Below are 17,453 nucleotides of genomic sequence, written 5' to 3' on the forward strand. Positions count from 1 at the left end.
GCTTGCCCATCAACCTTAAGGTTGACCGGGCAGCTCAGGTAATTGCTTAAGTGGCTTTTTAAATGGCCTTAATTGGCCTTTAACAGTTCGGTAGGCACGTAACCAAATTGGCTACATGCCCGCCAAACTGAAAATCTAAATGACGCACGGTGAAGTCGGGACGCACGCCCGGCATCGCCCAACGTCATTTTACGCCTCAGCAAGCGGACCCCGCTCCCGCTCACCGAGCCAAAGATTCTGTCCCATGTTTTGATTCCATCATCTGTATTAAACGCTTTAAAGGATCATTTGTAGCACCTGTTAAATGCAGGATGATCTTGATACATTGGCTCAACCACATTCCTTAACTCTAAGCTCTTTATTACATCTTCATTACCCATTACTCTAATTTGGAATGATCAGTTAGTCAACACTATAAGCAATTTTTGCTGTGGATTTATTCATCCTAAATAATGGATTAATGCTCAAAATTAATTTGCTTAGAACCCTTATCCCTGCTGTAGACTTTAACCCCACTTTTCCAGGTTAAGTTTGAACTAAGGTCCCAATGTTATAATTCATTGTGCCACACAGTCTGTTAGAAAGCTCGTATTGGGAGTACACACTGCAGATATATGTCAACAAAAGCAATTAAATTTTACTGTAGTATTAAGAACTGCATTGAAACAAATACTGTAGACTTTGCTTAAAGCCAACTTTTTTTTCTGAGACTAGGACAAAAATTCATCATTCTAGCGCTGTCACTGTCTGTCTGTTGGTGGTCACCTTTGCACTTATGTACGCCTGGTTCTTCATTAATGAGAAACATGTAAGTTGTTAAAGATTGTGAGGGATTTTCAAATTATTCTCCACAAACTTCTCTGAATGCATTAAGCATCCTTATGTTCAATTTCCTTTGTCCACACTTCTGGTGAATTGTCAATCCAATTCTGTTAAAATATGCTTTAAGTATTCAAATGCCAATATTGCACAGCATATTACATTTGAATATTTACACGCAACTTCAACCTTGTTTTGGAATTAGTTCAAAAATACAGTACCCAATTCATTTTAAATCTATATCTCCATTATCAGTTGTCAAAATAAAAATTATTTTATTCGCTCTATAATTTAGACTATATGCAAACAGTAGTGGAATATTTTTGCTCCCCTTCTCCAAGCCATTGATTTTACCTTGTGTTATGATTCCACTGACATCAGCCATCTTCAGTGCCCCGCGGTAGTGGCCATTCTTGCAGGATAGCATAGTGATAACGATACTGAATGAGAAAGCCAGAGATATGATTTTGAATTCAATGATGGCAGCTGGGGGAATCTAAATTCAATTAATTAATAAATCTGTACAAAAAGCTAGTATCAGTAATGATGATCATGAAATTGTTGGATTGTCATAAAAACTCATCTGCTTCACCGAAGTCCTTCAGGAAAGGAAGTCTCCCGTCCTTACTCATTCTGGCCTAGGTGTGAATCCAGACCCATAGTAACGTGGTTGACTCTTAACCAATGTTTGAAATTACCTATCAAGCCAGTACAGAATAGTTAAGTGAGAATAAAACTAGATAGATTACCCAATATCAATCTAGGCACAGGAAACAATGCTGCATACCTGGCTCAGTTGACCCTGCAAACTCTTCTTCACTAACATCTTGGATCTTATGCCAAAGTTTGGAGAGCTGTCCCACAGACTAGTCAAACAACATGCTGACTTGGTCATACTAAACAAATTAAACCCTACAGCCAATTTCCTCTATTCCTCCGTCGCTATCCATTGGTATATCTTGTCCCTCCTGCAGATCAGACCCACCAGAGTCGGCAACACATCGGGAGGGAGTTGCCCTGGGAGACCCCAACATTGACCCTGGACCTAATGAAGTCTCATGGCATCAGGCCAAACATGGGCAAGGAAACATCCTGCTGATCAATCACCACCTACATCCCTCAGCTGCCCACCATCAAGAATAGCTCAGTAGTACTGGCTGAGTCCTGAAGTATTTGCAATACTGGGCCTAAGGCAGTTTGTGAGGGAACCAGCATGAGAGAAAATTCTACTTGTTCTCATCCTTGGCAGTTTACATGTCGTGGATGCATCTGAACGTGACAATCACATTGCTATGGTAAGAGTGACCATCTCATCACCTCCTGAGGCCCCCAGTATTACAGATGCCAGTCTTCAGCAAATTCGATGCAGTCCATGTGTTATTAAGAAATGGCTCAAGACATTGGATTCAGCAAAGGCTGTGGGCTCTGACAGCATCCTGCTATAGTACTGAAGACCTGTTCCAGAACTACCTGCGCCCCTAGCCAAGCTGTCCCAATACAGCTACAACACTGGCATCTATCTGATAATGTGGAAAATTACCCAAGTATGCCTTCCAGAAAAAAGCAGGATAAATCCAATCTGACCAATTATTGCCCTATCAGTCTACCCTAGATCATTAGCAAAGTGATTGAAGGTGTTAGCAATAGTGCTATCAAGCAGCGCTCACATAGCAATAACCTGCTCACTAATACTCAGTTTGCGTTCTGCCAGGGTCACTCAGCTCCAGACCTCATTGCAGCCTTGATTCAAACATGGACAAAAGAGCTAAATTCCAGAGATGGGGTGAGAGTGACTTCCCTTGACATCAAGACAGCATTTGACCGGCTGTGGCATCAAGGAGCCCTGGCTAAACTGGAATCGGGGGAAAACTCTCCACAGTTTGGAGTCATATCTAGCACAAAGGAAGATGGTTATGGTTTTTGGAGGTCAATTAGCTCAACCCCAGGGCATTTCCTTAGGGTAGTGACCTTGGTCCAACCGTCTTCGGCAGCTTCATCAAAGACCTTCCCTCCATCATAAGGTCAGGAGTGGGGACATTCACTTATGATTGCACAGTGTCAGTACCATTCATGACTCCTCTGATGCTGAAGCAGTCCATGCCCATTTACAGTAAGATGTGAACAGCATTCCGGTTTGGGATGATAAATGGAAAGTAACATTAGCATCACGCAAGTGGCAGGCAATGATCATCTCCAACAAGACAGAATCTAATCATCTCCCCTTAATATTCAATGGAAATACCATCACTGAATCCCCTACCATCAAAGTCCTGGAGTTATTATTGACCAGAAACTTAATTGGACCAGTCTTATAAATGCAAGAGCATGTCAGAGGCTTGGAATTCTGTAGCAAGCAACTCACTTCCTGACTCCCCAAAGTCTGTCCACCAGGTCAGAAGTATGATGAAATACTGTCCATTTGCCTGGGTGAGTACAGCTCCAACGATACTTGAGAAGCTTGACACCATCCAGGACAAAGCAGCCCGCTTGATTGGCACCCTATCCACCACCATAAATATTAATTTCCTTCACAACAGTTGCATCATGGTTGCCATGTGTACCATCTACAAGATGCACTGCAGCAACACACCAAGGCTCCGTTGACAGCACCTCTCAAACTTCCCACTTCTACCACCTGGAAGAACAAGCAGATACATGGGAACACACTACCTGCAATTTCCCCTCCAAGTCACACACCATCCCAAATTGGAAGTAAATTGACATTCTTTCACTGTTGCTGGGTCAAAATCCTCGAACTCCCTCCTTAACAGCACTGTTGATGCACCTACATCATGCAGTCTGCAGTGGTCCAAGATGTTGGCTTACCACCATTTTCTTGATAGCAATTAGGGAGGAGCAATAAACACTGGCCTAGCCAGTGACACCCAGATCCCATGAACGAATATAATAAAAAGGAGATTAATGTATGTTGGCAGGCTACTTCACCATGAAAATCATCATGGCCATGTTCCAACTTGAGCTTGTCTGTTACTCAGACACACATTTTCCACCAAGGGCCAAGGGAACAGCATCTTTGCTTAATTTTCACCTCCCAGTGGCACTAATGCTAGCTCCAGCAACAAAATTATTGAGAGAGCAAATGAAGAATGAAATCTCAATTCTTTTGACCCACACACTTTAGCGTCAAAATACACAGTGCATTTACCCAATGACTACTGCCTGCTTCTGGTTTTAAGAAACTATAGAAAGTTTTCAAAAACAAGCTTGTCTGGAGTAAAAGAAGTTTGTAAAAGTGTTGGAGAGGTGCAAAAAGACAAGCAAGGACCACCTCATTTAATCAGATGTGCAGAAGAATTGAGCATAATTTGAGAATAGGCACTGAATTTTGTCGGGTGTGGCACAATCTCAATGTCCGCCTCAATTCTGTGTTGGGTACCTGAGAGAGGCTGTTCTTTTTATTCGTTCATGGGATGTGGACGTCATTGGCTAGACCAACATTTATTGCCCATCCCTAATTGCCCTTGAGAAGGTGGTGGTGAGCCACATTCTTGAACCGTTACAGTCCATGTGGCATAGGAACACCTACAGTGGTGTTAGGAAGGGAGTTCCAGGATTTTGACCCAGCGACAGTGAAGGAATGGTAATATATTTCCAAGTCAGGATGATGTGTGTCTTGGAGGGGATCTTCCAGGTGGCGGTGTTCCGATTTGTCTGCTGCCCTTGTCTTCTATATGGTAGTGGTTGTGGGTCTGGAAGGTGCTCCCTAAGGAGCCTTGGTGAATTGCTGCAGTGCATCTAGTAGATGGTACGTACTCCTGCCACTGTGTTTTGGTCGTGGAGGGAGTGAATGTGGATGGGGTGCCAATCAAGCGGGCTGCTTTGTACAGGATGGTGTCAAGCTTCTTGAATGTTGTTGGAGCTGCACCCATCTGGGCCAGTGGAGAGTATTGCATCACACTCCTGATTTATGCCTTGTAGATGGTTTCAGGCTTTGGGGAGTCAGGAGGTGAATTGCCCGCCATAGGATTCCTAGCCTCTGACCTGCTCTTGTAGCCACAGTATTTATATGGCAGGTCCAGTTCTGTTTCTGGTCAATGGTAACCCCAGAATGTTGATAGTGGGGGATTCAGTGATGGTAATGTCATTGAATGTCAAGGGCGATGGTTAGGTTCTCTCTTGTTGGAGATGGTCATTGCCTGGCACTTGTGTGGCGAGAATGTTATTTGCCACTATTCGGCCCAAGCCTAAATATTGTCCAGGTCTTGTTGCATTTGGACATGGACTGCTTCAGTATCTGAGGAGTAGTGAATGGTGCAGAACTTTGTGCAACCATCAGCGAACATCCCCACTTCTGACCTTCTGATGGAAGGAAGGACATTGCTGAAGATGTTTGGGCCTGTGCAGAGATGTCAGTCGCGATCTACTCAGAGGCAGCCAATTAGGAAACTGCCTCCAGGCACCCCATCCAATTAAGGATGGCAGCTGGCATCAAGTGCCGGCAGGTCCATTCACTGTGGCTTCTGGATAGGATCGTTGGCCTCCTTCGCAGTGTGGGCCAGTTGGAGTGAAGAGGTGCTATCAGTCGAATACCGTATTGCAACAAGAGCAACAAAAAGATAGGTTAAGAGAGTGGGCAAAGGTCTAGCAGATGGAGTATTTTGTGGGAAAATGTGATATTGTCCATTTTGGGAGGAAGAATGAAAGAAGTGTATTATCTAAATGGTGAGAGATTGCAGAGCTCTGAAATGTGGAGAGATCTGGGTGTCTTAGTGCATGATTTGCAAAAGACTAGTATGTAGGTGCAGCAAGTCGTTAGGAAAGCTAATGGAATGTTATTATTTATTGCGATGGGAATTGAATACAAAAGTAAGGAGGCTGTGCTTCAGTTATATACAGCACTGGTGAGACCACATCTGGAGTACTGTGTACAGTATTAGCCACCTTATTTGCGAAAGGATGTAAGTGCATTGGAAGCAGTTTAGAGAAGATTAACCAGACTAATACGAGGAATGGAATGGTTGGACAGGCTAGGCTTGTATCTGCTGGAGCTTAGAAGAGTAAGAGGCGATTTGATTGAAACATATAAGATCCTGAGGGGCCTTGACAGGGTGGATGTGGAGAAGATGGTTCCTCTTGTGGGAAAATCTAGAACTAGGGGTCCCTATTTAAAAATAAGGGGTCACCCATTTAAAACGCAGATGAGGTGAAATTTTTTCTCTCGGAGTGTCATAAGTCTTTGGAACCCTCTTCCTGAAAAGGTAGTGGAAGCAAAGTCTTTGGATATTTTAAAGACAGAGATGGATAGATTCTTGGTAAACAAGGGGGTGGTGGGTTATCGGGGGTAAGCAGGATGCAGATATCAGGTTACTATCAGATCAGCCATGACCTTATTAAGTGGCGGTGCAGGCTCGAGGGGCCGAATGGCCTACCCCTGCTCCTCATTCGCAATGGAGACATTAGTCTCCATGAACTGGCTGCAATAGCATACCTTATGCTTGGGGAGACTTGAGAATTGCAATTTACTGCTGGCAGATTAATTTATAGGCCTCAAATATATCACACCTCAGCCCTCCTGCTGTGAAGCTGCTTCTATTGCAAGGGGATCATGTGCAGTAAGGAAAACTTCAGTCCTTTGCCAGAATAGGGACTGATTGGCCTATTAAGTGGCTTCCTGCTTCTGCCAACTGAGTGAGTGGTTCCTACCAGTGGGTGCCCACTTTGAGAAAAGCACACAGAGGTGGGAACAAGTTGCAGGGCTGTCTCATGATTTCAAAACTTCCATTTCTCCCTTTCTACAAAGTTGCCTCTGCGAGGCTGGAAAAATCCAGCCCTAGGTTTTTGACTTATTGCAGTTTAAGAGCAAAATGAAAAAAAAAGTAAAATCTCAGCAATAAAAAATTAATAACAAACACAAGTTTCTATTTGAACATTTTTAATTGCAGCTTATAGACCTGGGAAAGGTACAGACCGTGTTGGAGTCCTCTATTGGCCATGCTGTCACTGCCTTGCAGTTTCTGACGGCATTTTGGTTTTCACAGTCTACATATAACATCTTGCAACACCACCCTGAGAAACGACCATTTTACCTTCTCTTCTTTCCTGCGTTCACCTTGTGGTGAGTCAGCCCATTAGTTAGTTGGTTTCTTTGCAAACAATTAAAGGAGGATAGGCTGCTGCTTTTTTTTGAGAGAGACAGCCTGGAAGAGCCCAGTATCATTGTGTTCCAGTATGTCCCAATGGTAAACTACATTATATATTCCTGACACAAGTTATATTGCGTCACGTGCTTAATAAATGGAGTCAACCATTTCCCTACAATGTTAGGGAGAGAAGTGGTTTTCCTAGCTTTCTATATGTAATTGTGTGGTTTGTGTGATGGCATATATGACTAAATACATGGCGATGGCACAGTGGTATTGCTGCAGGATTAATAATCCAAAAACCCAAGGTAATGCTCCTGGGACCTGGGTTTGAATCCCGCACGGCAGATGGTGGAATTTGAATTCAATGAAAATCTGGAATTAAAAGTTTAACGATGACCACAAAACCATTGTTGATTGTTGTAAAAACCCATCTGGTTCACTAATGACGAGCGCAATATTTTGCCCATAGTACTTCAGTGGTACTTTGGGATCTCCTGTGATCAGGAAAGGCAACCCAACCTTTTAACAGAAGCTTATGTTGTTCTTTTCCTTTTCCCCTCCGTTTCAAATCGCAATAACCCACTCAAAAAAATCTAACCTTGAGCCCTTTCCTTGCAAACCTCTAGTCATCTCCCACCTCCCTTTCCTTTCCAAAGTCTTTGAATGTGTTGCCTCCAAGATCTGTGCCCACCTTTCTTACAATTCCATTTGAATTCTTCAATCAAGCTTCCTCCGCTACCATAGCACTAAATTAGTCCACAAGTGACAACTTTTATAACTGTGCTTGGCTGATCACTCCATGCTGCTCCAACACATCTCCATTGTTCAGCCTAGTGGCACTCTTCTTACATGGTTCCACCCTTATGTATCCAATTGTAGCTAGAATATCTCTAACAGTGCCTTCTCTTTCCTATTTCCATTCATCTGGAATTCCTCCAAGGATCCATCCAAGACCCGTCTTTCTCATCTAAATGAAGTCTCTCACCCCTGGAACCATTCCCATCAATCTTTTCTGCACCCCCTCCAATGCTTCACATCCTAACTAAAGTGTGGTGCTGAGAATTGAGCATACGACTCCAGCTGAGGCTGAATCTCTGTATCATAAACATTCATCATAAGCTTCCTAGCTTTTATACTTAATGCTTCTATTTATAAAACCATTTTGAATTATGATAATTGATTAGCCCTCCATGAATATATCATCTGATTTTCTTTTTGTTTGCATCCACAGGTTTTTAGCAGTACCCATCAGCAGCCTTTTTGGACAATTTATTATCGTAAGCTGGAAACGTGAACGTATCATGAACACGATTGTGCTTTTTTTGAAGTTCTATGTCTATGCTGTTATGCTGGTAGGTAAAAGAGTTTTAGGTATTTGTGATGCTAAGTGGAAATAAATTGATGTATAAATATGCACCTTCTTCCACTACCAATTGGGTACTTCAATAGAAAGTCCCATCTATTAAGATTTCACCTTTTTAAAAAAAAAACTGGCGCATTGAGAACAGCCAAAAAAAAACCCTTGTTAGAACACCTGCCAGTAAAAGTTTTCTTAAAAAATATATGCGCTCTTAATCTACTTGTGCTATGGATTCCATCCCATTACTTTCTCTGTGAGACAGCAAGAGGAATGAGCAATGCTGAATTCCAATATATAGCAATATCCACAGCTGAGCAGGCCATAAACAGAGGACCCAGGAGAATCAAGGTCTATTGATGAAGGGAAAGGGACACACAAGTGGCTGTGAGACTATATTAGGAGCACCACTGTTGGAATATAATATGAAACATATTATTTATTTACTAAATAAATGATCAAAAGGAAGAGGCATTTTATATACTTTATCCATAAAAATCAAATTATTCATACAGTTGCCAACTCACCTCCTGTCTCCCCAAAGTCTGTCTATCTACAAGGCAGAGGTCTGGAGTATGATTGAATACTCTACAGTTGTCTGGAGTGTGATGAAGTACTCTCCAGTAGTCTGGATGAGTGCAGCTCCAGCAACATTCAAGAGGCTTGACACCATCCAGGACAAAGCAGCCCCCTTGATCAGCATCCGATCTACCACCTTGAATACTCCATGTGCTCCATGATGTACAGCAGCAGCAGGGTGTACTATGTGCAAGATGCACTGCAGCAACTTGCCAAGCGTCTTTTGACAGCACTTTTCAAACCTGCAACCTCTACCACCTAGAAGGACAAGAGCAGCAGATGCATGGGAACACCACTACTTGCAAGCAGGGCCCAGGAGAGAAATTACAGGCCCTGGTGCTTCTGCTGTTTCCAGGCCCCATCCCCCCTCCCCCTACTTAACCTTCCCCCTCAATCATGCATATTATTTTTTTGAATTGGTTTCAATTAATATTTGATATCATAGCCTGAGGCTAATAAATCCAAAATGTAATCGCTTTTTATGTTAAACCAAAGTTGATAAACTCAGGGATGTGCATTTTTTAACTACCACCATTTCTGCATGTTATTTGTAGCATTCAGATGTAGCATACATTGTCCATGTTTCCTTATAGATTTTTTGTTCTGAAGTGTGAGATATTGGCACCTCCTTGACATCTTCATCCTGCATTTATTAGTTTGCAGGATACACTGACAAATTCCAATATATAAAGTTATCTTGAAGATTCTTAACTGTACTTTTTACCTGCTATTTGAACTGTATTGAAATCTTTATTTCCAAAAGACTGTAATACAGAGATGTCAATTAATTTACAACCATTTAATTTAGTTTGCAGAGCTCTGGGTTAAATTTGAGACTTGCATAGTCTGTCCTTATGGTTTACATTAATTGGGATACAATAAATTAAACTTGTTCTCTTCAGTTCCAAAGAAGAGTCATATGGGACTCAAAATGTTAACTCCGCTTCTCTCTCCACAGATGCTGTAGACCTGCTGTGTTTCTCCAGCACTTTCAGTTTTTATTTCAGATTTCCAGCACCTGCAGTATTTTGCTTTTATTTTAGATTAAACTCATTGTTTTAATTAAAATACCATGAATATGGTGTGTTTATATTTTTCTTACGAAAATGCAATGGACCTCATCATTAAATCCATCAAGTGCATATTTAAAATGCTTTTTCATCGTTTATCATGTCTGCATTTAACATTGTTGTGTGCGTTTGAAAATATTCATGAAATCTTCCCACAAATCAGTGTGTCAGGATTACAATAATCCCAACATCCACATTTAAATCCTTCACTGTTATCTCTCGGTATGAGCTGGCTGATGGAATATTAAAGACAAGGCTATTAATGTAAAATTTTTAATTTAATTATTCAACAGATCAGACAGTTCGTAGTTATACTGAGGTCTTGCACCTCATTATGATGTTTATCAAAAAGAAGCCAAATGTGTTTATTTCGCTATCCCTTCATTTGAAGTATTTTGTGTTCGGACATATTTATAAGCCTTACCCTACAGATTAGGATGCTCAGATTGAGTGAGAAATTGTGCTAATGGTAGGAGCTTCACTAACTGGAAGTCCCGGCCGCAGCTCTGCATCTCATAGGCTAATATGGTTGGGGATGGTCCAATCATCAGAGCGGAGGTTCTGGGAATTGTAGACAACATTGTCCGGTCTTTATCCGATTGGATCAAAACCCCCCCCAAAAATCCATTTGATTGACAGGTACCTTGCTTCCAACCTCCCCACACTGCCCAGGTAGTCAGGAAAATATGTTGAGTCATGAAGCAAGCAGATTCATGGGAAATATTTGCTTGAGTGTGGGCCCCCCACAGAGCACAGACCACAGTGTTTTGCATCTTGTGCACTCTGCTTTCCCAGGCCCTGCCTGCAAATTCCCTTTCAAGCCACACACCATCCTGACTTGTTGCTGGATCAAAATCCTGGAACCCTTCCTACAGCCCTGTGGGTGTACTTGCACCAAATAGACTGCAGTAGTTCAAGAAGATGCTCACCACCACCTTCTCAAGGGCAATTAGGGATTGGTAACAAATGTTGTCCTTGCCACCAACCCCCATCCCATAAAAGAATAAAAAAGTGGAATTAATTAATATTTGAATAATATTCTGGGGAGACGATGGCGTAGTGGTATTGTTGCTGGACTAGTGATCCAGAGGCCCAGGGTAATGCTTTGGGGACCCCGGTTCGAATCCTGCCACAGCAGATGGTGGAATTTGAATTCAATAAAAATCTGGAATTAAAAGTCTAATGATGATGACCATTGGTGATTGTTGTAAAAACCCATCTGGTTCACTCATGTCCTTTAGGGAAGGAAATCCGTCGCCCTTACCTGGTCTGGCCTACGTGTCCTACATGTGACTCCAGACCCACAGCAATGTGGTTGACTCTTAAAATGCCCACTGAAATGGCCTAGCAAGCCACTCAGTTGTATCATACTGCTACAAAGTCACAAAAAAGGAATGAAACAGGACGGGGACCACCTGGCATCGATATAGGCACTGGAAATGACAACAGCAATCTCAGCCCTATTGACCCTGCAAAGTCCTCCTTACTAATATCTGGATGCTAGTGCCAAAATTGGGAGAGCTGTCTCACAGACTACTCAAGCAACAGCATGACATAGCCATCCTTAGTCATGTCCCAGACACCACCACCACCACCACCATCCCTGGGTATGTCCTATCCCACGGGCAGGACAGGCCCAGCAGAGGTGGCAGCACAGTGTTACACAGTCGGGAGGGAGTTGCCCTGGGAGTTCTCAGCATCGACTCTGGACCCCATGAAGTCTCATGGCATCAGGTCAAACATGGGCAAGGAAACCACCACATACCACCCTCCCTCAGCTGATGAATCAGTGCTCCTCCACGTTGAACATCACTTGGAGGAAGCACTGAGGGGGGTAAGGGCGCAGAATGTACTCTGGGTGGGGGACTTCAATGTCCATCACCAAGGGTGGCTCGGTAGCACCACTACTGACCGAGCTGGCCAAGTCCTAAATTACATAGCTGCTAGACTGGGATGTGGCAGGTGGTGAGGGAACCAACAAGAGGGAAAAACATATTTGACCTCATCCTCACCAACCTGCCTGCTGCAGATGCAGCTGTCCATGACAGCATCGGTAGGAGTGACCACCGCACAGTCATTGTGGAGATGAAGTCCTGCCTTCAAGTTGAGGATCCCCCTCCATCGTGTTGTGTGGCACTACCACCGTGCTAAATGGGATAGATTTCGGACAGATCTAACAACTCAAGACTGGGCATCCATGAGGCGCTGTGGGCCATCAGCAGCAACAGAATTGTATTCAACCGCAATCTCTAAACTCATGGCCTGGCATATCCCCCATCTACCATTATCATCAAGTCAGGGGATCAACCCTGGTTCAATGAAGAGTGCAGGAAAGCAGCACCAGCTTTTCCTAAAAATGAGGTGTCAACCTGGTGAAGCTATAACGCAGGACTACTTGCATGCCAAACAGCATAAGCAGCAAGTGATAGACAGAGCTAAGTGATCCCACAACCAACAGGTCAGGTCTAAGCTCTGCAGTCCTGCCACATCCAGCCGTGAATGGTGGTGGACAATTAAACAATTCACTGGAGGAGGAGGCTCCACAAATAATCCCCATCCTCAATGATGGAGGACACCAGTGCAAATGATAATGCTGAAGCATTTGCTACAATCTTCAGCCAGAAGTGCCGAGTTGATGATCCATCTCGGCCTCCTCTGGAGGTCCCCAGCATCACAGAAGCCAGTCTTCAACCAATTTGATTCACTCCATGTGATATCAAGAAACGCTGAAGGCACCGGATACTGCAAAGGCTATGGGCCCTGACAATATTCTGGCAACAGTACTGAAGACTTGTGCTCCAAAATTTGCCATGCCACTAGCTAAGCTGTTCCAGTACAGCTACAACACTGGCATCTACCCAGCTATGTGGGAAATTGCCCAGGTATGTCCTGCACAAAAAAAGCAGGACAAATCCAACCCGGCCAATTACCACCCCATCAGTCTACTCACCATCATCAGTAAAGTAATGGAAGAAGTCATCAATAGTGCTATCAAGCGGCACTTGTTTAGCAATAACTTGTTCACTGACGCCCAGTTCCACCAGGGCCACTCAGCTCCTGACCTCATTACAGCCCTGGTTCAAACAGGTTGAATAGAGCTGAACTCCCAAAATGAGATGAGAGTGACTGCCCTTGACATCAAGGCATCATTTAACAGAGTGTGGCATCAAGGAGCCCTAGCAAAACTGGAGTCAATGGGAATCAAGGGGAAAACCCATCGCTGGTTGGAGTCATACCTAGCACAAAGGAAGATGGTTGTGGTTGTTGGAGGTCAATCATCTCAGCTCCAGGACATCACCACAGGAGTTCCCCAGGGTAGAGTCCTCAGCCCAACCATCTTCAGCTGCTTCATCAATGACCTTCCTTCAATCATAAGATATGAATTGGGGATGTTCGCTGATGATTGCAGCACCATTCGTGATTCCTCAGATACTGAAGCCATGTGCAAGTCCAAATGTAGCAAGACCTGGACAATATCCAGGTTTGGGCTGACAAGTGTTAAGTAACATTCACACCACATAAGTGTCAGGCAATGACTATCTCAAACAAGAGAGAATCCAATCATCTCCCCTTGATGTTCAATGGCATTAGCATCATTGAATCCCTGATTATCAACTTCCTGGGGGTTACCACTGACCAGAAATTGAACTGGACTAGCCATATAACTCCTGTGGCTAGAAGAGCAGGTCAGAAGATAGGAATCGTGCGACGAGTAACCCACCTCCTGACTCCCCAAAGCCTGTCCACCATCTACAAGGCACAAATCAGTAGTGTGATGGAATAGTGCCCACTTGCCTGGATGAGTGCAGTTCCCACAACACTCAAGAAGCTTGACACCATCCAGGACAAAGCAGCCCACTTGATTGGCACCACATCCACAAACATTCACTCCCTCCACCACCAATGCACATTGGCAGCAGTGTGTACCATCTACAAGATGCATTTCAGGAATTCACCAAGGATCCTTCGACAAACAAGCATAAGATTTCCCTATCACATTGACGCCTTCCAAACCCACAACCACTATTATCTAGAAGGACATGAGCAGCAAATGGATGGGAACACCATCACCAGGAAGTTCCCCTCCAAGTCATTTATCATCCTGACTTGGAAATATATCGCTGTTCCTTCACTGTCACTGGGCCAAAATCCTGGAACTCCCTTCTCAACAGCACTGAGGTTGTGCCTACACCACATGGACTGCAGTGGTTCAAGAAGGCAGCTCACCACCACCTTCTCTAGGGCAACTAGGAATGGGCATTAAATGCTGGTACAGCCAGAGAAGCCCACATTCAATGCATGAATAAAAAAAATTATTTGATCATAAGTTTAACATATACTCTTGTTTTTTTTAGTTTCTAACCAGGCCATTCCAAACAAACATAAGATTTCCCTATCACATTGACACCTCACGGATTGCACTTATGAGATACGCATCAGAATCGCAGGAAAATTTTGAGAAATTAGGACACCATATATACAGAAACATCAGTGTCACTAATTTCATTAATGACAATTCCCCAGCTCTCAATGGTAATGGATCCAACAGAATGGGACTGCAAGAGGTAAGATAAGAACTGTCCATGCAGTTTTAAAATAGATTGTGTGGAATTTAGTGTTAGTATCTTTGATGGAATCCAGCTTTGACTGGGAGAACATATGCTTTTTTTGGGCTGCAACTCACGGATGGAATTTGGTAAGGTTGTGGAGCCAATTCTCCAAATTATACAATTGGCTATAATTTACCACAAATTTACAATAAATTCCTAACCTCATGTAACAATTGTACAAGGAAGGTTGCTGAAGAAAGTGGGCTGCTTCTATTTTACACACAATACATGTTAAATAGCTGGCAGGCATCTTAGCTGTTACGTGTAACTGAACTAGGTAACCAAAACATTAGCTCCTGGCTTTAGATTATGTCTTGGCTCCAAAGTCTTAAGTGCTCTCATCACACATTTAACAGTTGTAAAACTAAAGAGATGATGGGTTCAATCAAGTCAGCATCTGAGGCAGAAAGGGTTGGGGACATCTTTTCAGGATTCAGTGTCACTATACCAATAATTATACCTAAGGCCTGTTGTGAAAGTTGTCAATTGAACTATATTAGAGCAGCCTTTCCATGCTACTCTTCAGTAAAATGATAACCGTAGGGAAGGAGCAAGAAATCTTTAGGTACGATATATAGTGGTTCTAAATTGATTCTTAGCTCTGAAGAAGAGTCATATGGACTCAGAACATTTAACTCTGTTTCTCTCTCCACAAATGCTGCCAGACCTGCTGAGTTTTTCCAGCATTTTCTGTTTTTACTTCACATCTCCAACATCCACAGTATTTTGCTTTCATCTGAGCCTCTAATGTTAGCTGCAAAAGTTTTCTTTCAGCTTCCTAATTATTTTGTGGGAACTTAATTGGTAGGTTTGTCCAATTTAGATCTTCTTTAATTTTGAAACATGCCTTTCTATCTATTACAAAGGTATCTCGTTGGGCACCGTGGAAGAGCACATTGCTCTGCAGTTAGCTTATTCTTGATGCTGACACAAAGTCTAGACTTGTAATGCACATCAAAAGAGGCAAATATTTTATGCTTTGTCTATTTCTAAGAGTTCTGTCAATACTTCTGTCTACCTGTGTAGCATCTACAGACACACCTCTAAGCACCATTGAGTCAATTGAACATTAGGATTCTGAAACATGTTTTCCTTTCAATAGCTTGGTTGATCTGTGGCCCAGCCAGATAGCAGCTAATATCTTTAAACTTTCTATTGCTGAAGGATGTTCCAGATGTCGGTGTTAACACTTGCAGATTTTTTTTAACCTGATCTTAAAGATAAAAGGAAACAGGAAAAAGAGTAAAGTACATATACAGGGATGCAATAGGCAAAAGTTTTATTTTATTGAGTAACCAAATGAAGGGTCAAGATCCAAAGTCTTGGACAAGTGTAATAGAGATGATGGAATCAATTAGAAAGTAGTAATTAGGGCCATCAAGCTTGGACATAAAACATTTGCAGATTGTAGAACTAAGGAAAGACTGAGGGTTGTAAGGTATTTCCCAGTTTTTATATTCTGAGAAAGCATGAGTTTGAGTCGTAAATGGCCTAGCAAGTTTTGATTGATGGTAAAGGAGGAAAGTTGGAACTAGACAGTAGTGCTCAGAGGAGTAGTAATTATATTGTTGCATTGACAAAGACAAGGAGAAAGCCATTGTAATCTTATCCTGGCATATTCCTATAAAATGGAGATGCAATTTTTTCATGAAGACAACACTTGTTGCTTTTTGTTTTTTGCCAGAGCTTTCAGTACAGCAGTTAGTTACTTCAATACGGTGTCTGACATGCAGTTGTAGGGTGTGCTGTGAATATCTAGTTCATGGTTCATGTGTTTTAATATATAATTTTTAATTTTATGAATTTGAGTCTTAACTGTAGAAAATGGGAGAAATGCAATTAAAGTAAGCTTGGAATCTATTACACTTAAAATATTGGGGGCATGTCGACTTATGAGGTTAACAGCTAGAAAGATAGTGATATTAAAACAGCAGGTAGGCTTACTTGGCTGAAGAGCTGGAGATGTGGGCTGGAATTTTCTGGCCCCACTGTGCCAGATATTGACGCCATTGACATAGGACCCCACTGGTGGGCAGGGCTGGAAAGTTCAGGCCATGATGTCTGCAATGCTTGCAAAGAAGGGTAGTGCAGAGTGATTGTTTCTGTTTTGGGAGTTAAGAGCTAAATTAATTCAAAAGCGTTCAGTAAACCCTGAAAGGTTTAAAATCCACTTAGATAAAAACAAAAAAAACTGCAGATGCTGGAAATCCAAAACAAAAACAGAATTACCTGGAAAAACTCAGCAGGTCTGGCAGCATCGGCGGAGAAGAAAAGAGTTGACGTTTCGAGTCCTCATGACCCTTCGACAGAACTTGAGTGAGTCCAAGAAAGGGGTGAAATAACACCTTAAACCAGCTTATATTTCACCCCTTTCTTGGACTCACTCAAGTTCTGTCGAAGGGTCATGAGGACTCGAAACGTCAACTCTTTTCTTCTCCGCCGATGCTGCCAGACCTACTGAGTTTTTCCAGGTAATTCTGTTTTTGTTTAAAATCCACTTACTTCATTAGATTAAAGAAGAAATTATAAATGAGAAACAATTAATCAATAGATCAGTTTGAGGACGTCCCAGAGCAGGCTAGGTTGTTATTGGAGATCCTCTGGTTTCAATTTATCTGGGTGTTTGCTGAGTTAGTTAGTTGTAGTTTGGACTTCATGTGGTTTGCAGCTCATGAGAGAAGTTGCCAAAGTAAATGGTAGTTAGATATCCCTGCATTGAAAGCAGAGTAAAGAAATTAACTTAATCACTGGCCACATGGAATGCAGGGGAGGCTTAATCCCAGTTTGAATTATGTAAGGGAACAGAAGCTGGAAGATTGCCTAGTTTGAAACTACTGGAAGAATCTACAGTGCTGCTCCTCAGAATCATGTGCCAAAGAAAACAACAAGCAGCTTAACTTGGAAGCATTGAAAA

General features: G+C 42.6%; 1 protein-coding gene across 1 annotated transcript; it reads left to right on the forward strand.

Moving 5' to 3' along the window:
- Positions 1 to 722: 722 nt before the first annotated feature.
- Positions 723 to 16,244, forward strand: LOC121287073 (transmembrane protein 145-like). The gene is made up of 5 exons (XM_041204576.1): positions 723 to 808; positions 6,723 to 6,895; positions 8,155 to 8,275; positions 14,285 to 14,494; positions 16,224 to 16,244. The coding sequence occupies exons 1-5, from the start codon at positions 776 to 778 to the stop codon at positions 16,242 to 16,244; spliced, it is 558 nt and encodes a 185-aa protein (XP_041060510.1). The 5' UTR covers positions 723 to 775.
- The last annotated feature ends 1,209 nt before the right edge of the window (positions 16,245 to 17,453 follow it).

Source organism: Carcharodon carcharias, chromosome 2, assembly GCF_017639515.1.
Source record: "Carcharodon carcharias isolate sCarCar2 chromosome 2, sCarCar2.pri, whole genome shotgun sequence".
NCBI lineage: Eukaryota > Metazoa > Chordata > Chondrichthyes > Lamniformes > Lamnidae > Carcharodon > Carcharodon carcharias.

What these genes read in the sequence shown, in the direction of transcription:
- LOC121287073 (XM_041204576.1), top strand. Translation starts at nt 776, where the DNA reads ATGTACGCCTGGTTCTTCATTAATGAGAAACAT. An exon ending in TCTTCATTAATGAGAAACAT is followed by an intron (nt 809 to 6,722) that starts GTAAGTTGTTAA and finishes TTTTAATTGCAG; the next exon opens with CTTATAGACCTGGGAAAGGT. An exon ending in ATGTCTATGCTGTTATGCTG is followed by an intron (nt 8,276 to 14,284) that starts GTAGGTAAAAGA and finishes TGTTTTTTTTAG; the next exon opens with TTTCTAACCAGGCCATTCCA.